Below are 23,667 nucleotides of genomic sequence, written 5' to 3'. Positions count from 1 at the left end.
GGGATATAGGTCCTTGTCTTTCATGACTTGGAATATTTCTTTCCAGCCCATTCTTGCCTGTAAGGTCTCTTTTGAGAAATCAGTTGACAGTCTGATGGGAACTCCTTTGTAGGTTACTATCCCCTTATCTCTTGTTGCTTCTAGGATTCTCTCCTTCATTTTTACCTTGGCTAATGTAATTATGATGTGCCTTGGTGTGTTTCTTCTTGAGTCCAACTTCTTTGGGACTCTCTGAGCTTCCTGGATTTCCTGGAAGTCTATTTCCTTTGCCAGAGTGGGGAAGTTCTCCTTTATTATTTGTTCAAATATGTGTTCAATCTGTTGCTTTTCCTCTTCCCCTTCTGGTACCCCTATAATTCCGATGTTGGAACGTTTAAAGATGTCCTGGAGGTTCCTAAGCTTCTCCTTGTTTTTTTGAATTCTTATTTCCTCATTCTTTCCTGTTTGGTTGTTTTTTTCTTCCTTCTGGTCCACTCTATTGTTTTGAGTCCCAGTTTCCTTCCCATCACTATTGGTTCTCTGTGCATCTTCCTTCATCTCTTTTCTGGTAACCTGCATTTTTTCATATAATTTGCGCCCACAATCAACCAATTCTGTGAGCTTCCTGATCACCAGTGTTTTGAACAAATGTGCATCTGATAGATTGGCTATCTCTTGGTTGCTCAAAAGGATGAGTCCTGGGGCATTGATCTGTTTGAGACATGTCTCTCTCTCTCTGTTTTTTTTTTTGGGAGGAGGGGGGGTCTGGTCGCTCCTGTTAAGGTGAGGGGCGGAGCCTTAGGTGTTCACCGGGGCTGGGCACCCCAGTTGCTACATTGTGTGTGACGTTGTATGTGGTGGCACAGGCGGGGGCAGGAGGGAACAATGGCGGTAGCTCCGCTCTCCTGGGACCTCTGTCCCTTCCCTGGGATCTTAGGCTGTGCGCTCTGTCCCGCGCTCTGTCCCACACTCTGTCCTGGTCGACAATTGCCGCCTCACTGGGTCCGCCAGCTGCCTCTTGCTGCGATCCTGCTCACCCCAGATGCCTCATGTGCTCCCAGTTGCCCTGTGTGCCCACTGCTGTCTGCTCTCTGCACCACCAACCGTGCCCGGCTGCTTAGTCTCCACCCCTCCTACTGGTCTGGATGAATGGGTCTACTTCAACTTCTTGGCTGTCCGACTTCCATTCAGATAAATTCTCTGTCAGTTCTGGGTGTTATTCTGCCTCTAAATTGTTCTAATCTTGGTTGTGCATGGAGGTACAGTGTGTCCACCTATATGATGAGGTAACTTTGCAAGTCAGCACACATAACTAGGAAAAAGCCATTTCCTTCCTGCATCTCTCAGACCCCTGCGGTTCTGTTTTTCCCACTCAACCACAGGCAACACCTGAAGTCCAGGCTGTGCCATGGGCAGAGTGAATGATGTGCCCTCCTCACAGGAGTAGCATGCTGCCTGCCTTCAAGGGGCTGGGCAAAGAAGGGATGCATAGAGATGGGGGATCCACAGGGGAGGAGGGGAGGCAGATGAGCCATGTCTTCTGCGTTTCAGCCCCTAAGAGGGTGGGCTGGATTACCAAGGTCAGTGGAAGTGATGTCTTGCTGTAAAAGGCCAGTGGCCCTGGCTGCTTTACTTCCAAGTTCAAAAATGCATTTGTTTCCTAGGCTTCCATAATAAATGACCACAAACTGGATAGCTTGTGGTCAGAAGTTTGTTCTCTCATAGTTCTGGAGGCAAAAATCTGAAATCAAGGCATTCTCAGTCATGCTCCCTCTAAAGTTTCTAGGGAAGAATCTGTTCCAGGTCTCTCTGCTAGCTGCTGGTGTTCATGGAAATCCTCAGCATTCTTTAGTAGCTACATCACTCCATTCTCTGTCTCCACCTTCACATGGTCTCTCCTTTGTGTCCAAATTTCCCTATTCCCATAATGACACCATTCATTGAATTTAGGGTCCACCCTACTCCAGTATGACCTCATCTTAATTTTGCATAGGCAAAGACATTATTTCCAAATAAGGTCACATTCTGAGGTATCAGATGGTTCAGTAAATACACAATAATTCTTATTTTCTAGATATCTTTGATTTTGAGTTTTTATTATTTACAACATTAGGGCTCACAGACTCAAACACATATAGAGGGATCAGGTGAGTTAGATGAACTGAGAAATAGAGTTGGGGTGGAGTGGGGCAATAGGGATAAGTAGGGATTCTGGTCAAATGGAGAACAAACTATCTAAAAGGGGCAGCTCATTGTTTATATGGAGAAAGCAGGTCCAAATTTACCCTATAGAGCCTTATTTTTCTATGGGTAAAATGTTTTGCTTTGAAACATAGTTCATGAGCCAAACAAAGTGTCATGTTGGGGGGCCAGAATCAGCCTAGGGGTCATCAGCTTAGTTTGCAGCTTGAGAACTAGATTCAATTTCCTTGTTATTATTTTCCTCTCTTCACCATTACTTTCAGCTCTCCTCCTGCTTTTTAAATTTTATTTTTTTATTTTTAAGGAGGGGAGGAGAGGAAGAAGGAGAGGGAGGAAAGATCAATGTGTGGTTGCCTCTCGTGCATACCATACTAGGGACCTGGTCTAGCAACCCAGACATGTATCTTAGGCTGGGAGTTGAACTAGCAACCCTCCGGTTTGTAGGCTGGCACTCAATCCACTGAGCCACACCAGCCAGGGCTCTGACTTCTTTAGAATTATTGTTGCTTAATTGGTTTAATTTACCAAGCACCTCTAAGAGCCAAGAACCAGGCTCCAAGTGCACAGATGCACTCCTCTCCTCAGGAGCTCATAGTCCAGGGTAGGTAGTACTCATGTTTCATTCAAGAGCAGTGCTTCTCACATTTGATATGCACACAAATCACCCAGGAAATATTGCTATAACAGATTCTATTTCAGTAATTCCAGGGTAGGCCCTAGAGTCTGTGTCTCTAAGAAGCTCCCAGGTGAAGCTGATGCAGCTGGTCCATGGATCACACCTGGAGTAGGAAGATAGCCTTGTGTCTAAGAAAGTTCTTAAGCTTGAGGCATCTGCTTGAAGGAGCCTCTGTACCTGGGCTTGGAGTCCCAGAGGTGACCTGGGTCATCCACCCCACCACCCACTAATCCCCTGCCACATTGCTCTCCACATCCTAATTTATCTAGAGATTTAGTCTAACTGAGATCATTCATAAAGAATATTATCTACATTGTTGTTCTGAGTAGGCCCTGAGCATGCCTCCCCCTGCAGACCACCCCTTTTTTGTCCAGCACACTATCTCTACCTGAGGAATTTCTGTCCTTGTCCCTCTGAGTCTCAGAGCTGTGGTGCCTAGCACCCATGTGGGCTTCTGCTGGCAGCCTAAGAATGAGACCCTGGATGAATGCTGGATTGCACCTTGTACTATTCATGTGACTTTGGACAAGTTACCATTCTATGTGTCAGTTTCTTCAACTGTGAAACAGAGGCATAATGTCTACTCACTGAGGTGTCAGGAACATTGAACCAATATATTGTAGGGCACTCTTACCACTTCCCTTTCTAAAAAGAAACTCAAAGTCACTTTAAGAATCTCACATTGCTTGTGCAGCAAATGTTAATATAGGGGACTCATTTCTAATTGCTGTCCCAGAACACAACCAATTATGCTTAAGGGAATTAGCAGGTTTCCTTTGTCTAGTGGCCTTTCATTCTTTCAGTTGGCAAACATGTACCATACCTAGTCTGGGTCAAAATATGCAGGGGGCAAGCCACACAGAAGGTGGGCAGACATGTGAACAGTCACTATAGGTTGGTGAGTGAAACCTCAAGAAATGTAAAATAAAGAGTTAAGTAGTACTTGGCTAAATTTTCAAATAATGTTCTCAAGGTGTTTTCAGGTGAGACAACTTGAAGAAACAATGGGCCCAACTGTCAGTCAATAAATACCAAAAGCCACAAAACTTAGAGAAAGTACTTTATTTGTTGTACTTTTTAAAAGATAAACAATTGGACCCATTGCTTTACATTTAGGGGCATCTTAACTGAAAAGATGTCTGGTGGTTGAAGAAAAGCACACTGAGCATTTTATTTGAAAATGTTACTAACATGTTCTTTAAAAATAAGTTTATCCTTTTCCTTGATTTTGCAGACACCCTGTTGAAATACCTGCTAAACTCTACTGAGTTCTTTACACAGGCTAGGTATTATCCTAGTATATAGATGCATAATGTCACAACACTATGTGGTATGTACTTAAAAAAAGACGCTTTATTTTGAAATGATTCTAGATTCAAAAGAGGTTGCAAAGAAATATACAGGAAGGTCCCATGCATCTTTCACCCAGCCTCCCCCAGTTTTAAATCTTCTGTAACTAAGAAACATCAATGTGTGGTTGCCTCTTGCATGCGCCGCACTGGGGACCTGGCCTGAAAACCAGGCATGTGACCTTGAGGCAGGAGATAGTCAGGAAGGAAACTCCAGAGGCCCTGCAGGGCTGAGGTAGAAAACATCTATACATGACAAAGACCCCCTAAGACGGGTTGTTCCTGTTTCCTGGGATAACTCTGAATCATGGAATGCGCCTGCACACTACCCCTGATTCATTATAATATCATTATAATGAAATAACAATGTGGGACTCCCTTCTCCAGTAGCCAATCAAGAAAATCATGGGAAACCACACATGTGCAGTAGCTTTGAAATCCAACTCCTTGTACCTGCGCAGGAAAAGCCCGCCAAAGACTAGCCAGGGAGCTTCTGCCCTATAAGAATAGAATCCCCCCAGCCCACGTGTTCCTTCTCTGCTCAGAGTTGGCCCACTCCCATGTCCTGTGGAGTGTACTATCACTTAATAAATCTTCCCTCTTTCTTTATGCTATAAACTTTGTGTGTTCAGTTCAATTCTTTGTCCTTGATCACTAAGAACCTGGTTACCTGTGCACACCTGTGACAACCTGACCGGGAATCAAATTGGTGACCCTTTGGTTCCTAGGCCTGCACTCAGTCCTAGGCATAGCGCATGGTGATCCCTGCCCTGGCTGGCAGCACCCAGGCACGTTGCAGGGGCAGCAGGCTGCAGAAGGGGTGATGCTTGGCTTGACTTCTTCACCAGAATGGGGCATGGTGTCTGGTGGCTGACAGGAGGCAGACCTGGCATCTTGTGGGTGTGTTTTTGGTAACTTGGGGGACTCTAGATGTTTATAAGGGCCTCCTCTCAACCCACATGTATCCCTGTGCCCCTGGGAATGCACCTTTTAAATAGCAAATAAGTAACACCAGGCCTGGTCAGCCTTTAGGCCTGCACAAAGTATGGATGCACCTGTTTCTGCATCACAGCACTTCACGTCCATTTATGTGGCCATCCAGCCCCTGGATGTCCTCTTTCCTCCAGAGAAGCAGCTCAAAGCTGTAAGCAGTATGGTGGCTTTCAGCCTCCTCACTAGTTTGGAGACAGTCTTGTTTGCATAGGTTCCTCTTAGCACAGTGCCCGAATGGAGCATGGCCAAGGGCTAGAACCTTCTTTGTTGCAGACTCCTGTCTCTGTGAACACAGCCTCCCAGCTACTTCTGTAGTGCCCCCTCCACTGGGCACAGGGCCTGCTGCATAATGTGTGGAACCCAGTGCAAAATAAAGATGCAGGGCCCCATCTTCAAGAAGAAGGAAAAAAGTGCCATTATGTATAAAGTTTTTTCCTTTCTTCAGTGAGCTGTATTTTGACTTGTCAAAGTTTGGTCCCTAGACTGGCATCACATGGGAGCTTGTTACTGATGGAGATTCTCAGATTCCTCTGCAGACCTTGGGAATCAGAAACTTTGCACATGAGTCCAGAGTCTGGGTTTTAAAAAGCCCTCCAGCAGTTTCTGATACACAGGAAAGTTTAAAAATGAGTGCTGTAGAGTTAGGTTCCCCTCTCCCCTTTTTGAAAAGCAACAGTACTGAAGAAATGTGAAATCTTACTTGAATCTTTCTTTAGTATTGCAGATAAAAGAGGATTTGAAGAGAGAGACAGAGAGAGAAAGAAAAAACAAAAGAGAGCATGAGAGGGAGGGAGCTGGGAAGGAACAGGGAGTGGAGAATGGCGAGTGTCCTCTGTACTCCCACATATTTTAGTTCACTTGATGGTCACAGCCATCTTGCCACGTAGGTTGTTTTATTTCTAGTATCAGATGATGAAAATGAGACTCAGAGAATTTAAGTAATAGATCCAAGTTTTTTTTTTTAAGATTTTTATTTATTTATCTGTACAGAGAGGGGAAGGGAGGGAGAAAGAAAGGGAGAGAAACATCGGTGTGTGAGAGAAACATCTACCGGTTGCCCACATGGCCCCAGACAGGCGACTGGCCTGCAACCCAGGCATATTCCCTGACTGGGAATTGAACTGGGGACCTTTCAGTTTACAGGACTACGCCTAACCCACTGAGGTACGAGTCAGGGCAACAGGTCTAAGTTCTTGAAACAGTGACTGGCAGAGTTAAAATATGAATCTAGGTATCTGACTTTCCCAGCTAGGTGTTCTTCCTCCCCCCTTTCATTCTCTGGGGACCTGTGGAGCACCAATTCTATGTTTCTATGTCTATGTCGGGCAGTGCACTGTGGAGCCTCCTCATTGGGGCCTCTGCTGCACAATACACTCCGCCAGACAGATGCCTGCTGAGCACTTGAAAAGGAGCTAGTGTAACTGAGCATCAGAATTGTCAATTTCATCACAACTGTGACATATTAGATTTCTACTAAGCAGATCTGCTCTAGAACATGATTTTGGCAAAGGAATGAACTGCACTCTCCTCTACAAGGGCATTTATTCCAGGGATACCAGTGGAAGTTTCTCATACCTGGTTCTGTTTAATTCAGAAAAATGAGGTTAAGACAGGAGGGAAAGCCAGATGCAAAGCAGGGAAATACAAGCAACCACTCTTGTGTTTGCTGACTCTCCTACTCTCCAGGACGGGGAGCTTCTGTGAGCTTTATTTAATTTAATGTCTAGTCATTACCCATTGACTGGTGCTCTGTGGGCAAACTCAGCGGGGCTGCATGAGGTCAGGCTGATATGCAGGCTGACTGGTACCAGGTGCTGAGATCAGCTGAGATTGGCATCCCACTCAGGAGGTGGCTACTGTGATGATCAATGCTCTGTAGGTGTCAGGAGCACCGTAGCAGTCTACCTCCATACCGTAATCTGTGTGTGCTGGCTCTAGATCAAGGTCAGGCCTCAAAGAGCACGCAGCATTTCTCATAGCTGCTCTAAGCTGTAGGCCAGATAAGGGCAGGCAGCTGCAAGCTCAAAGCTCAAGAGTGGCTTCAAAGACCCGGTGCAGCCATAAGAAACTATTGGCACCCATTCTCCCTGGGTGACACCTTGGAGGTCACCAAGGCCAACCTTCTTACCTTACTGATGGGGACACAGAGACTCAGAGAATGGAAGAAATCTGAATTGGTTCCCCCAGCAAGTTAGGGGCTAAGTTGGTAACTATGCAGAAAGAATCAAGCCTCAGCTTTGAATGGCTAGGCTTATGAGTTGTCTTACTCATGGGACCCTGTGAGCAATGTGGCCAGGACTCTGATCCTGTGGCCTCTCATGGCAGAGAAGTCTTCTCTGTGCAACTTGCTGGACTGAGTGAGGCATAGCTTTGACAGGGCAAAGATGAACAGATCTTCCTGCCTAGTCCTTGCAATCCCCCATCACTGCCCCAGTGCTGTTTTTTTTTTTTTTTTCAATTGATGAGAGAGCGAGAGAGACAGATAGACATCAGTTTGTTGTTCCACCCATTCATGCACTTGTTGGTTGATTCTTGTATGTACCCTGACCAGGGACTGAACCCAAAACTTTGGTGTATGGGATGATGCTTTAACTAACTGAGCCACCTGGCCAGTGCCCTAGTGATCTTTCTAACATATGATTTTGGTTTTAATCATCCCTCCTGCCAGCTTAAGATTTTCAACAGCTAAAGTCCAAGGCTCTTTGTCCAGCATCCCAGGCCCTGCAAATCTGGTCCCTGCCAACCTTCTGACCTTGGTCCTCTGCTCTCTGGTCTCCTGCACACCATGCTTTCTAGGGCTCTGTGCCTTTGTGACCTCTATCTGCAGTTCTGGGCCATGCTGAAAAGGTCCTTCTCCCATTTGCCCATCTGGATAACTCCTATTTTTTCTATCAAGGCTCAGTGAAACTTTCTCTAACCACCCAGGCAAGTTCCCCCGACACACAGCTCATAGGCCCTGGCCCTAAGGACACCTCTGTATGAGCACCTATCACACAGTATTGGGATTGTTTACTTACAGGTAATAGCTAAGCAGTAAATGTGTTATTCAGAGTATTGATAAACAGAGAGACTGAAGAGGCAGGAATATAAAAACATGGGCCAGGTGCTGGATCTCACTCCATCCTCATCAAACCCATGGATGGTACTTGGCTCTATTATTATCTGCAGTTTACAAATGATGAAACAGAGGCATAGGACATTCAGTGACTGGTCCTTGGTGGCAGGGCTGGGCTTCTGTTGGCTTTCCCTGACTCTGACAGAAAACAGGTGCAAACAGGGAGATGGTGCTGGGCCTTGCCTCCTGACTCTCTCCCAGGAACCTTCCTATCTGTACTGCCTTGGGGGACATCTGCATTCTGTTCACTGGGGTACAACTGGCCATATCTCCTTGGTTTCCCTGGACCCCCAACTACATCAAGAGCCATCCTCACCCAGCCTGGAAGGAGGGAGGCAACCCAGGAGCTTGGTGGGAGAGCAGGGTCTGCCAGACCTCTGAACTGGGCGGCTTCTACTGGAGCTTTGGCACTTTAACTTGAGTAATATGGCCTGTATGGCTCAAAGCAGGTGTGTTCTGCGATGGGAACTGGGCCCAGACTTTAGAGCAGCTGTTACACCCTCCTGTCCTCCCACTCAAGAAGACAGTACTTCCCTGCTCTTCTTTTTCCTGAGATTCTGAGTGGCCTTTGTCTCACTTGGGGCTGAAGGCCCTAAAACTGAGCTCCTGGCACTCCCTGGAGGAAATGGGCCTGGGTAGGCACCTCCCATCCTCAGGCCCTGGTGTGACTCTGTGGAAAGGCCAGCAATGTGACACTTGGCCTGGCAGAAACAGAACCATAGACTGTGACTGGTGCAGTGCACATTGATGGAGACTACTGTTGGGAACAAGGAAATTAAGAACTAAATTTTAACCTTAATAGACAAGAACCACATTGTAGCTAAAAAGAAATGATAAAAGAGACAAAGTACAGTCAAAGCAAACATCCTGTGTCTAGCAGACGCTCTCCCCTGGGTAGGCTAGATAAGCAGTGCTTTGTAGTTTTTAATGAGAAAATAGAAAACTAGCTAGCTAGAGCCAGGAGATTACTAGGTTAATGAACAAACAGCCTGCCTTCCCGCCTTATGAAAGAATGCTTGGTTTGAAATTCCCGCGCGTGGTCTTTGTTAGCGAATTACTAACTGCCACGTCTGCTTCTGTATAACGCTTGCTTGCCCGCCCATATATAAGAACGTAGTTGTAAGTGCTCGGCGCGGCTCTCGTTTGCAGCTCCTTGTGGGCACTGTGTCGCTGGACACTATAAGAGTTCGCCCCTGCGCAGGTTAAACTTGGCCAATAAAGTAATATCTTTGATACTCTGAAAGTCTCCGATATTTGTCCTCGCATTTGCTGAATGCTGCACTACCACCTGTCAACTCCCCTCCCTTCCTGAAAGCACTGAGTACCTTTGGGGCCTCATTGCTTCCACTGTCAGATGCCCTGGTGGATGGGTCTGTCCAACCACTGGAGTGAACAGGCCTTTCCTCCCCACTCCAGTGTTGTCAAGGGCGAGCAAGTGGCCTAAACATGGCCATTAAGAGTTCGGACACTGAGCAGTGACATGAGAACTGAAGAAGCATCAGGCGGATTCAATCTTCCAGCACAGAGCACCCATCTGTCCTCTGTTCCTGGCTCCAGGACCCCTAAGCAGCCCTGCCCCCTGCCCTTCCACACATAGCTCTTCAGCTTCCCCAAGATTCTGTATGACCTGGCAGCCTGTGGCCAATTTCCCCTTCACCTGAGCCTGCCAGAGCTGGCTTCTGCTGCCTGCATCTCTACATGTTCACCATCCCAGGAACTCTCCAAATGCTGGTATTTTGGGTTTTTATGGAGACAGTTATGGAGACAGTTTTGGGTTTAACAAAGGTTAAAGAGGCACAGTTGATTAAATCATTGGTCATTGGCTACTGAATCAACCTCCATCTTCTCTCCCCTCCCAAGAGGTGAGGCCTGGGACTGAAATTTCCAACCCTCTAGTCACAAGGTTGCTTCCTCTGACAATCAGCACCCATCCTTAGGTGCATTCCATGTCACTCATTAACATAACAATAGACAGCTTTATCTCTTCTCAGGTAGGAAATTTGGAGTATTTTAGGAGCTCTGTGCCAGGAACCAGGACAAAGATCAAATAAATATTTCTTCTTACAAATCACAATATCACAACAGGCAACTAACTGCATAGGCAGGAGAAGCAGCCCAGGTAGAAAAGTGACTCAGGGTCCTTGAATCCCTGATGCTTCCTGGGTTCTGGCTCCTTCAGGCATGACCCAGAGCCAGTGTCAGAGTGGGCTTAAGCTGCAGCCCTTTCTCCTCCCTCCTTAATGACTGTAGGGACCCAGCAAGAGTCAGAGGTTTGGCCTGGGTGAAATGTCTGGTGGTGGGCAGGAGGCACATAGGGACTGTTGTGGGATTGGTACTTCTCTCCACTAGATGGCACTGACAATTTTAAGTTTTCTTCATTTTTAATTTTATCTGATATTTTAATACTGTTGAAGAGCATAAAGTCACAGATTTTAAGTCACAGAGAGAAGACTTAAAATTCATGTAGTTTATTTATCTATTATCAAGTTTTCCCTACTCTGGCCATTGCTTTTGGCAGACATGTGCCCACACCTGACCTTCCTTCACCAGCCAGAATGATGAGTCCAGAGGAGGTTATTGAGTCTTTTCTTCTTCTTTTTTTTTTGTTTTAAGATTTTATTTATTCATTTCTAGAGAAAGGGGAAGGGAAGGAGAAGGAGAGAGAGAGAAACATCGATGTGCAAGAGAACTGATCGATCATTTGCCTTTTTCACCTGCCAGGGATCTGGCTTACAACCCAGGCATGTGCCCTGACTAGAAATTGAACTGGTGAACTTTTGATTTGTTGGCTGGCACCCAGTCCACTGAACCACACCAGCCAGGGCAAGTCTTTCTTCCTTAGTGTTTACTAAAGGATAATTGAACCCCTCACTGCCCACACATGGCACGCTTTCCCTGGGTGGCCTCCAGCTGCCGGCACATGCCCAGACACCCCAGCCCAAGGCCTTCAGCCATGTGCACAGGGCATGAAGGCAGAGATGACAGTCCTTGAGACCTGTAAGAATCTGGTGCTTAGAGTGCTGCTGTGCTTAATATAAAGGGGTGCAGGGAGCTTGTCTTCCTATACCTGCATCCCTAGATCTCCCAGGCACAGGTAGTTAAGACACTAGATTCTGTGCCTGTATTGGAGGGCAGCTTAACTGTATGGCTTTGGAAGTCAGAATGCCTGGGTACAAGCCCTAAACCTATTACTACCTGGCTGTGTGTCTTAGGGCAAGCCTCCTATCCTTTCTAACCTACATTGTCCTTTTTAATAAAATAGGCAATCTTAGACTATGGACACCTTGGAGATGTCCACATCCTAATTCCTGGAACCTATGAATGTTACCTTACATGGCAAGTGGGTCTTCATCCCTCCAGAGCTAAGAAATCCTTGTAAATAGCTCTGACCCAGATAAAGACCGCAATTCTTCCCTTTTTGGTCCTTGGGGCATATGCTGATTGCCTTTCTGAATTTGTGGCTGGGGTGTGTTGATTTCCACCTTTTCATTCTCCAAGTTCAGGGCCCCTCCTCCAGCCCTTCCTTCCAGGTCCCCAGCTCCCCCTCTCCTACAGGGCAGGGCCCTGTCTACCTCACTGCCATCCTTTATTCTTCTCTGTCTTCTTTACAGAAGCCTTAACTCCTGTTCTATAATCAACCAGGCCTCAATCTTCCAATCCCTACCCTGGGATCACTCTGTGGCCACCTTCCATGGTACTTGGAGTAGATGAATGCCCAAGTAGGGAGTGCCTAAATGAAACCATGCTGCTTGAAGTCCACATGCAGGGCATGTAGTTGAAGGGTCCCCTGCACTTCAACTTCAGTCAGTGCTCCCTGGAATTCCCAGGATGGACAGAGCAAAGGTGAACATGACCTACTGAAGGCTTGCATTCACTCGCTCGAGATCTCAGTGGGAGCATGCTGCTGGCACTGACTCAGTCTGGGATGATCCATGCCTCAGTCTGGGATGATCCATGCCTCATTGGGCAGCCTAAAGCCAGTGAAACAGAGTACAGGGTGAGAGGCTTCCAAAGTCCCCACAGTCCATAGTTTGGGGGTTGGAGGTAGCAGATGATATGGCATTTAAGACACTTTGCATTACAATGGCAAGTGTGTGCTGCCACCCTATATGACCTTCAGAATGTATAGTGCTGAGTATGAAATCATATAGGAAGCCCCAGTTCAGCATTTAAAATTACAGTGGCCAGCCATGAGAGTGGCTAGGTGGTTTGAAAGGGTGTAGAAGGGCCCCCACTGGCCTGCCATGAGGTTTGATGTAAGGAAGTGCCATGCAATTTGGAGGAAGGAGGTGTCATGCAGTTTTGGATTAAGAGCTGGAGGAAGAAAGAGGAGACTCATTGGGAAACCTGTCTGGGAGAACATAGCAGCATGGCTGATGGAACTGCAGGGACCTGCCTAGCCAAGCACAGATTAATGGGAGGTGCCTGGAATGCTGAACTGCGATGGGGAAGGCTGAGCCTTGGACTTCTGTTTTATCTGAAACATGGTGCCTCTGACTGGCGTATTCTGAAACTAGCCTGGTTTAGCAAAGAGAGGCAAGACTGTGTGTTTGTGGGTGTTTTAAAGGGAGTAGGACTTAACAGCAGAATTCTGCCATTATTCTAATTCTGTATAACATTTTTTAATTGTTGTTCAGTTACAGTTGTCCCACCTTTTTCTGTGTTGCTCTTCCTTGCCCCATTTCCCCCTATTCCCACAGTCAATCCCCCCTCCATTGTCCATGCGTGTGAGTCCTCTATTCATGTTCCTTGGATTGTCCCTTCCCCTTCTTTCCCTTGTTATCACTCTCCCCTCTCTCCTCTGGTCACTGTCAGTCTGTTCCTTGTTTCCATGCCTTTGGATCTATGTTGCTTGTTTGTTTGTTTTGTTCACTAGGTTCCACTTACAGGTAAGATCATATGGTATTTGCCTTTCACTATCTGGCTTATTTCACTCAGCATAATATTCTCCAGTTCCATCTGTGTTGTCATGAAGGGTAGGCGTTCCTTCTTTCTCTCTGCTTCATAGTATTCCATTGTGTAAATGTAACACAGTTTTTATGATCCACTCATTTACTGATGGGTACTTAGGCTGTTTCCAGCACTTGGCTATTATAAGTAACACTGCTATGAACATTGTGGTACATAGGTTCTTTTGAATTGGTGGCTCAGGATACTTAGGGTATAATCCCAGCAGTGGATAGCTGAATTGAAAGGCAGTTCCATTTTTAGTTTTCTGAGGAAATGCCATACTGTTTTCCACAGTGGCTGCACTAGTCTGCATTCCCACCAACAGTGTACTTAGTAGGGTTCCCTTTTCTCTACAGCCTCTCCAGCACTTGTTGTTTGTTGATTTGTTAATGATGGCCATTCTGACTGGCATGAAGTGGTATCTCATTGTGTTTTTTAATCCTGTATTAACTTTTAAATAAACAATTCTTTTCCTTTTTACCAAACTCTAGCATTTGGAGTCATGCTTCTTGGTGGTAGGCCATCAGACCCCACAGCTGTTCCAGAGCAGCATAGGCTGGGGTTCTATAACACCAGGTCACCTTTTCAGAGTGGTTGGGTGACCATGCTTCTCTGACTGTAAACTTCCTGTCTCACAGACCCCAGTGAGGCCCTAGCCAATTCAAAGCCACCACTTCACAGAAGAACATCTAAAACTGATATACACCCATAGGACACAATGACTAGCTGCCCTGCCTAGACCTTTAGGCAACTGTTCCCATCCATGTGGGTGGCCTCCACAAGTACCTGCAACTTTCTCCGAAGGCTTTCTGTGTCGGTAGGGAGCTTGGTCCATGTGCGGGATAGGCCAAATATGGCAATGTGAACTCCCCAGGAAGTAGCTTGCAATTAATCGCTGGTGTATACCCCTGGGCAAGACATCTCTGCACTCCTTGGCAAGACATCTCTGAGGCTTGTTCTCCACAGTCCCCACAGTCCCATTGAAACTGAGTCTGGGTGCCACAGCAGCAGCCAGCTCACAGCACAGCCTGCCTAGCTCTCCTCTCCTCCTACTCATTTCCTCTTGCTTTTTGGGCATTGCTTCTGAATAAACTGCTCAGATATCCTTTCAGGCTCTGCTTCCCAGGGCAGGGGTGAGGGGGTGTTGGGGGAGGTCCGGCTGAATACAATGTGACCTGGCTGTGGACCCAGGCCCCTCTGTGTACAGACTGGCTCATCTGCAAGACATGTTAACTTAGCTCAATAACAATCACATTTTAAAACAGGAAACTTCAAAAAATTGTTTTGTGACTGATAACATGATAGCAGTTCTTTGGATTAAACTCTTCCCCTCTTCCCACATTGCAATTCTGTTTTAGAATCCATAGTAAAGCCTATTTTAATGCTTTGAATTGGTGCTAGTGACTTATTTGTGTATGACCCAGATTTGTTGTTTGAACCTTCACCCTAAGGTGTCCCAGTTGATTGGCTTCTTCCCTTGTGTTTATAGTAAATCTAAAAATTCAAGCCCTGGCTGGTGTAGCTCAGTGGATTGAGCGCGGGCTGGGAACCAAAGTGTCCCAGGTTCGATTCCCAGTCAGGGTACATTCCTGGGTTGCAGGCCACCCTAGCAACCACACATTGATGTTTCTCTCTCTCTCTATCTCCCTCCCTTTTCTCTCTAAAAATAAATAAATAAAATATTTTAAAAAATTCATTAAAAGCTAATTACCCGTATAATTAACTGGATTTTCTAATTTCCCTCTAAATTTGTAAAATCCTCTAGATTTGGCACAACTTTCTGAGTAATGTTTAGAGACAGCACTGGAATTTCATGAAGGGGCTCTGCCCTTCCCAGGCTAAAGGTGTGGCAACATCCTCACTGGGGCCACCAGGGCCAGCCCCAGCACAGAGATGCAAGGTGCTCAGACCTACCTGGGCTGATCTTAAAGAGGTGCTTCCCCACATCCTCAGGGCCAAGAAGAAATTGGGTCACCTGCATCCCTTGTAGAGAAATAAATCCCTAAAGCAGAGAGACAAACACAACAAACACAGGTGGCCTGAGATGACTGGGAAAGGACTTCTGTGGTCAGGTCTCCTGGAGAGGAAGGGTGGGGTCGTGGGGTCAGGTGCCCAGCCCTCCAGGCACTGGTGGTAAGATTGGTTTCCAAGGAAGGATGCAGGTCTCTTCTTCAAGGTAGATATCAGGCTCAACTGAGGCCCTGGTGGGGTCCCAATGGAATGGGGTGGTACTACCTTAGGAGCTCTGCCCAGAGTTCTTCCTTACTGGTGAGGAATGGAAACACAAGTCTGGAGCAGGGGGAAGGCTCCTGTCAAGTGGAGGGCTCCTAGTTCCAATGTCCTCTTTCTGGGACAGGAATTTTAGGCTGTAGAGCAGCAGTGTCAAACTAATTTTCACTGGGGTTGCCTTCAAAGGGCCGAATGTAATTTCAACTCTTTAACAGTTAAGGAGTAGTTACATTTATACAGTCCTAAAATTATTTCAGCCCTTTGAAGGCAGCCATGAGGCTGATGTAGCCCCTGGTGAAAATGAGTTTGACACCCCTGCTGTAGCAGGTAAGGGAGAGAAATCTTGGTACACTGGAACTGGCTTTTCCTATGTAACTGTTCCTGAGGTGACATGGCAGAAAGGATCAGCAGATCTGTGTAACTTCAGTTCTGCTTTCTCCTGGCCAGGTGTGATTTCTTTTAACTGTTTAGTGGAAGTCAGCTGTCACACAGGAGGTATTCGCACACATTGATCCATGTGCATGGTAGATGTGTATGTACATTACTGGGGTCACACAGCCAGTAAGTAGCTGAGCCAGGATTTGAACCCAGACAGTTAGGCTATAGGGATGGAGTTTAAGATGGCTTTCCCATGGAGAGTACCAAAAATGTGTAGTCACAGCCACATATAATCTGAGCTGGGCAAATCTGAGCATGAACAAAATAAAGAAAGACCTCAACAGAGATCATTAACTAACATGGAGAAGGGGGATAAAAAAGGCCCATTCCACCCTCTAATTCTGAAATCTGGTAGCAAGTCTGAGAGATGTAGGGAAAGAGCTTGGATGTAGAAATGAGTAGGCTGTGTCTGAGTCCCAGGTGTGCACTTCCTGGCTATGTAAACTTAAGCAGATCACTTAATTTTTCTGAACCTTAGTTTCCATATCTAAGAAACTACAATGGAACTGTAACTCCCACTCCTCAGGGATGGTGAGACCCCATATTTCTGTTCAGAAGTCCCACTCTAGATGAGGTGCTATCTGTCATAAACACCTTGACTTACCCTTTTGCTGTCCACTAGGCTAGGCCTCCTTTGCCCCCTTCTCTATGTTAGTGACTAATATCTGTTGAAACCTTTCTTCATTTTGTTCATGCTCAGATTTGCCCAACTTAGACTTTGTGTGGGTTTTTAAAGATTTTATTGAAAAAAATATTTATTGAATTTATTGAGGCGACATTGGTTAATAAAATCATATAGGTTTCAGATTTATAATTCTATAATACAGCATCTCTATATTATATTGTGTGTTCACTATCCCACATGTGGCTTTGACTACGTATTTTTGGTTGTCTCCTGGGAGACCCCATTTAAGGATTTTATTTATTTATTTTTGGAGAGAGGAGAAGGGAGGGAGAAAAAAGGGAGGGAAACATCAATATGTGGTTGCCTGTCACGCGCCCCCTACTGGGGACCTGGCCTGCAATGCAGGCATATGCCCTAACTGGGAATCGAACTGGCAATCCTTTGGTTTGCAGGCTGGCGCTCAATCCACTGAGTCATACCAGGCAGGGTGGGGAACCCTTTTAAAATCCATCCCTACAACTTAACTGCCTGAATTCAAATCCTGGCTCAGCCATTTACTGGTTGTGTGATCCCAGACAAATTGCTTAACTTCTCTGTGCAATCTCCCGATTTCCTTACATGTGAAATAGGAATAACAATAGTACTTTGTGGGGCTCTTATGAGCATTAAATGAATTAGTGCTTGGGAAGTCCTTAGAGCAGTGCCTGGCACACTGTGAAAGCTGTGTGTTTGCTAAACAAAGCCCAGCTAGTAATTGTGTCAGGGCTCCTTGCTGGGTGGGGGAACATCCTCTCTGTGTCTGCACTTGCCCAGGTGAGGGGCATGGTCCCATGCTTTACCTACTTGGTCTCCAGCCCCTACACTATGCAAGCTTACAGAGCACTCCTCTCCCCACCCATAACTTTTCCAGGCAATTCCTGGCTTTAACAGGGTGACTGGAGCCTCCTCGTGGCTGCTGGGTCTTGTACCTCAAGGACACAAGGGAATTCCTATTCTCATTTAAGCAACATAAAGGCAGAATGACATCTTTACCCACAGATGCTTGCTTTAGAAAAATTACAGCAATAAACCAGAGAACTAGCTGGTAACCACTGTAACTGAATCAACACTTACTTTCTTTCTAGGGAACCTGGAGCTACTGGGAATAAATTATGACCATAGCGTCAGGATTGGGAAACAGGCTCATTAGAGGGTATGGGCAAGATCCATCACTGGCTAATGGGTTGGGTCTTGGGTGTTTGCTGTTTCAGTAAATGTTTCTGTGTAATCCTGGACACTTTGTTTTTTCCTCTGTGCCTCAATATCTGTCATCCGTAAAAGGGGAGTAACAATATTGGCATTGACATTACTTTCTACTACAGCTAAATAAAAAAGCAATAATTGCTATTGTTTACAGAGCCTATACTATATTCCTGGTTCTTTGTTTAAATCAATTGGATTTAATCTTTCTAGAGACCCCTATGGGGGTGGGCACTATTATCCCCATCTTTTTGGATGATCAGATGAATGTGGGAGAGGTGAAGCAACCAGCCCCATGTGCCCCCTGCAAGTAGGGCGGGAGAGCTGGGATGTGTACCCAACTGTGTCTGATGCCAGAGCACTTTACTCCTCACATTTGTGACAACTTTGTGTGCAAGAAGCCTCCATGGAGAGCCAGGCTATATGACTTTGGGATCCACCACTCACCTCTCTTTCAGGTGAATCCCATTGTGGCTGCCACTACTGCAAGTGCCCTTCAGAACTGGTTTTCGGAGCCACCCAGACCCTCTTGCCCGCCAATGGGTCAAGAGCACAGCTTTGATCCCAGCCCTTTGCTCAGGCACAGGGGGAGAGTGTTGGGGAGGGGCAAGAGTAGAGGGCTCTGCTTTCTTGTCAGGTATGACACACATTAAGAGTGTGATGAAAAGACATGTAAGGAGTCAGTATGAAGCCTCCAGTTGAAACACCTGGAGTAAGTCTCCACCTGGAGTAGGCATCAGATTCATCCCAGGGCTTGTTAAAACAATTACAGTAAAAAAAAAAAATTCAATATGTCTGAATCAATAACTGATAGAACTAAGGATACAGATGACCTGAAAAACACTAACAACCAATTGATCTAATAACAGCCTCCCTCAATGTCAGAATAGACATCCTTTTCAAATGGACATAAAAATTTTTCTAAGATGGGCATAAACAAGTCTCAATAAAAAAAATTCAAATATAACATCTGTTCTTGGACCACAATGGAATTAAGTTGAAAATCAATAACAGGAAGATTTCTGGGAAATCTTCCAATATTTGAAAAGCAATTAATGAACTTCCAAATAATTCATAGGTCAAAGCAAAAATTTAAAAGTAATTTGAACTGGATAAAAAGGAAAACATAATATACAAAAATGCATGAAATGCCTTTAGAGGAGCACATAGGGAATAAATTATAGTATGGAATACTGCTGTTAGAAAAGAAGAAAGGTGTCAAATCAATGACCTCAGTTTTCATTTTAAGAAACTATATAAAGAAGAAAGGGCAAATGAAAACCAAAGTGAAAGAAGGAAAAAAAAAGATTAGAGTAGCTATAAGTAAAATGAAAAATAAAAAATAGAGAAAGACCAATGAAACCAAAAGTTAGTTTTCTGAGATCAATAAAATTGATAAGGCTTTAGCTAGACTAATTAGAAAACAAGAGAGAAGATAAATTATCAATATCAGGAATGAGAGAGGTGACATCACTACCAATTCTTCAGACAGTAAAAGGATAATAAGATAGTGTTAAGAACAACAATATCCTAGTAAATTTGGCATCTTAGATGAAATGGACAAAAAGAGACACAAACTACTGAAGTTCTCTTAAGGAGAAATAGCTAAATAACCCTATATCTGATAAAGAAATGGAATTTGTAGCTAAAAACCTTTTCACAAAGAAAACTCCAGGCTCGTGTGGCTCCACTGGTAAATTCTATCAAATATTTAAGGGATGAATAATACCAATAGTACATAAACTTTTCTTTGAAATTGAAAAAGAAGGCATACTTTCCACTGCATGTTATGAGGCCAGTATCACCCTGATATAAAAACAGTGAAAGCCCTTACAAGAAAAGAACACTACAGACTGATATCCTTCAGGATCATAGAGGCAAAATTCTCAGTGAAATTTTAGCAAGTCAAATTCAACAGTATATAAAAAAATACTTAATGACCAACTGGGCTTTATCTCAAATATGCAATGTTAGTTTAACATTTCGAAGTTAATCTATGTAATTCATCTTATTAATAAACTAAAAAAAAAAGGGAGTGTCCTGGTTGGTGTGGCTCAGTGGATTGAGTGCTGGCCTATGGACTGAGAAGTTGCCAGTTTGATTTCTGGTCAGGGCATGTGCCTGGGTTGCAGGCTGGGTCCCCAGTTGGGGGCTTGCCAGTAGCAACCAATCAATGTCTCTCTCACACTTTGATCTTCCTTCCCCTCTTTTTCTCCCCCTCTCTTTTTCCCTCCTTTCTTCTCTCTCTAAAATAAATAAATAAAATCTTTTAAAAATTAAACTAAAAAAAGAGAAAATATATGATTATCTCAAAAGATGTAGAAAAAGCATTTGACAAAATTGCAACAACTGTTCTTGATAAAAATTCTCAACAAGCTAAGGACAGAACTTCTTCAGCCTAAAAAAGGGTATGTGGGTGTGTGTGTATACATGGAAAAAAAGATAACATCATGCCAAAAGCTTTGTCCCTAAGACTAGGATCAATACAATGATGTTTATTCCCCGTACTTCTATTAAACATTGTCCTGGAGTCACAGCTGCAATAATAAGGATTTAAAAAAAATAAAAGTTGTCCAGATTGAAAAGGAAGAAGTAAAAGGGTTTTTATGGACAGTACAATTGTCTATGTTGTCTATGTAGAAAACCTGGTGAAACCCTATCAAAAAAAGAAAGCTACTAGAAATAATAATGAGTTCGTAGGGTTTCAAGGTACAAAATAAATGCTCAAAACTATACCTATCTCTGTATACTATCAATGAACATATGGAAATTGAAAATCAAAGCCATTTTTAATTGTAGCAAAATATGAAATACTTGGGAAGAGATGTGATGAAAGATGTTCAATTTCTGAACATCTTTCATCATACTGAAAAGTATGAACGATTGCTGGGAGAAAGAAGATATGGAGAGATATACTGTGTTTGTTGGTGAGAAGACTTACTATTTTTAAAAAGCCAATTCTTCCCAAATTGGTCTATAGATTTAATGTACTCCCAATCAAAATCCCAGTAGGTGTTTTGAAAAAATTGGCCAGCTAGCTATTCTAAAATTCATGTAGAAATGTTAAAGACCTACACTAGCCAGACAATTTTGAAACAGAATAACAAAGTTGGAGATCTAATACTATCAGATTTCAGACTTTTCATAAAGCTAGAGTAATCAAAACATTGTGATATAGGCATCAAGAGAGATAAACATTAATGAAAAAGAATATAAAGGTAAGAAATATATGTATGTGATTTTTGACAGAAAGTGCAAAGGCAATCCAGGGGAAGAAGAATAGTATTTTCACCAAATGGTGGGGGAATCATTCCATATTCGCGTGCAAAAAAAACCCAAACAAACTTTGGGCTTCCGGCCAAGATGGAGGCATAGGTAGACACACTGTGCCTCCTCCCACAACCAAGATAGGTAGAACAACAATTTAGAAATAGACTAACAACCAGAACTGACAGCAAATTGAACTGTATGGAAGTCTGACGACCAAGGAGTTAAAATAGACCAGTTCATCCAGACCAGTAGAAGGGGTGAAGTCAGGCAGCTGGGCGCAGGTCGCAGTGCAGAGAGCAGAGAGCTTTGGGACCGGACGCATAAAGCATCTGGGGCGTGAAAGACCTCAGCGGGTGGACCCTGAATGCACAAGGGGCAGCTGGCAGACCCCGGCCAAGGGTTGGCAAACTGCAGACCCAGCGAGGTTGGAATTGTGAAGCAAGGCACTGCACACAACCCAGGATCCCAGCATTGGGAAATAGAGCCTTGGGATATTGATTGAAAATACCTGTGGGGATTGAGGCACAGGGAGAGACTCCCAGCCTCACAGAAGAGGTCCTTGGAAAGTCCCACAGGGTGCACAAGCCCACCTACATGGGAATTAGCACCACAAGGGCCCAGTTTGCTCGGGGGAAGCAGTGGAAGGGACTGAGACCTGATGGAGAACAGAGCAAGTGCCATTGTTCCCTCTCAGACCCTGCTCCCCACATACATCACAACCAAGCGACTGGGGTGCCCTGCCCTGGTGAACACCTAAGACTCCATGACCAGACCAAAGGAAAAAAAAAAAGATGGCTCAAACAGAATTGAAAGCTATGTAACCAGTTTTAAGGGACCTAGAGATAGCCAACCTATCGATGCACAGTTCAAAGCACTGGTGATCAGGATGCTCACAGAATTGGTTGATTTTGGTTGCACTTAGATGAAAAAATGAAGGCTACACTTAGTGAAATGAAGAAAAATGAACAGGGAACCAACAGTGATGGAATGAAAGCTGGGTCTCACATCAATGGAGCGGACCAGAAGGAAGAAAAAAACATACAATCAGAAAAGAATGAAGAAATAAGAATTCAAAAAAATGAGGAAAGGCTTAGGAACCTCCAGGACATCTTTAAACATTCCAACATATGAATTATAGCGGTACCAGAAGGAGAAGAGGAAGAGCAACAAGTCAAAAGTTATTTGAACAAATAATAAAGGAGAACTTCCCCAATCTGGCAAAGGAAATAGACTTCCGGGAAGTCCAGGAAGCTCAAAGAGTCCCAAAGAAGTTGGACCCAAGGAGGAACACACCAAGGCACATCATAATGACATTAGCCAAGGTAAAAATGAAGGAGAGAATTCTGGAAGCAGCAAGAGATAAGGGGACAGTTACCTACAAAGGAGTTCCCATCAGACTGTCAGCTGATTTCTCAAAAGAGATCTTGCAGGTGAGAACGGGCTGGAAAGAAGTATTCCAAGTCATGAAAGGCAAGGACCTACATCCCAGATTTCTCTATCCAGCAAAGCTTTCATTTAGAATGGAAGGGTAGATAAAGTGCCTCTCAGATAAGGTCAATTTAAAGAAGTTCATCATCACCAAGCCCTTATTACATGAAACGTTAAAGGGACTTATCTAAGAAAAGAAGATAAAAAACACATATAGTAAAATGACAGCAAACTCACAATTAACAACCACACCTAAAAGAAAAGCGAACAACTAGAGCAGGAACAGAACCACAGAAATGGAGATCACATGGAAGGATAGCAACAGGGAAGTGGGAGGAGGAGAGGGGGGGGAAAAGGTACAGAGAATAAGTAGCATAGATGGTAGGTAGAAAATAGGGGGAGGGCAAGAATAGTACAGGAAATGTGGAAGCTAAAGAACTTATGACACATGGACATGAACTAAAGGGGGGGGGAATGTGGGTGGGAGAGGGTGTGCAGGTTGGAGGGGAATGAAAGGGGGAAGTGGGACAACTGTAATAGGATAATCAATAAAATATGTTTAAAAAAGCAAACAATTTGAACAGATATTTTACTATAAAAGATACAGACATGGCAAATAACCTCATAAAAAGTTCCTCCACATCATTAGTCATTATGGAAATGCAAATTAAAACCACAAATATGATACCACTACATATCTATTAGCATAGACAGAATTTAAAAGACTGACTATACCAAGTGTTGTGAGTGTGAAGGACCTAGAACTTTCATTCCCTGCTGGTGGGAGTGTAAATTAATGCTACTACTTCGTGAAAAAGTTCAGCAGTTTCTTAAAAAGGTAAACATATATCTAAGATATGAGACAGCCATTCCTTTCCCAGGTATTTACCCAAGAGAAATGAAACCTATATCCATCCAGAGATTTTTACATGAATGTTTATAGCAGCTTTATTTTTTAAAGGGGGTCTCTTGCATCCACTTTTAACATTATTATTAAAGATTTTATTTACTTTTAGAGAGAAGGGAAGGGAGGGAGAAAGAGAGTGAGAGAAACATCAGTGTGTGGTTTCCTTTCGCATGCTCCCTACTGGGGACCTGGCCTGCAAACCAGGCATGTGCCCTGAGTGGGAACTGAATCAGCATCCTTTTGGTATGCAGGCCAGCACTCAATTCA

General features: G+C 44.4%; 1 protein-coding gene across 1 annotated transcript in view; it reads right to left on the bottom strand.

Moving 5' to 3' along the window:
• The window catches only part of ARHGAP22 (Rho GTPase activating protein 22), a 162,831-nt gene that overhangs the window by 82,890 nt on the left and 56,274 nt on the right, over positions 1–23,667 (bottom strand). The window contains exon 3 of the mRNA XM_045842031.1: positions 15,179–15,266. Coding sequence (XP_045697987.1) covers positions 15,179–15,266 — 88 coding nt within the window. The remainder of the gene's footprint in view (positions 1–15,178; positions 15,267–23,667) is intronic.

Source organism: Phyllostomus hastatus, unplaced genomic scaffold, assembly GCF_019186645.2.
Source record: "Phyllostomus hastatus isolate PE091 unplaced genomic scaffold, TTU_PhHast_1.1 phas_contig_38, whole genome shotgun sequence".
In the NCBI taxonomy this organism is placed as follows: Eukaryota; Metazoa; Chordata; class Mammalia; order Chiroptera; family Phyllostomidae; genus Phyllostomus; species Phyllostomus hastatus.
This window is presented reverse-complemented; position numbering and strand designations above follow the sequence as displayed.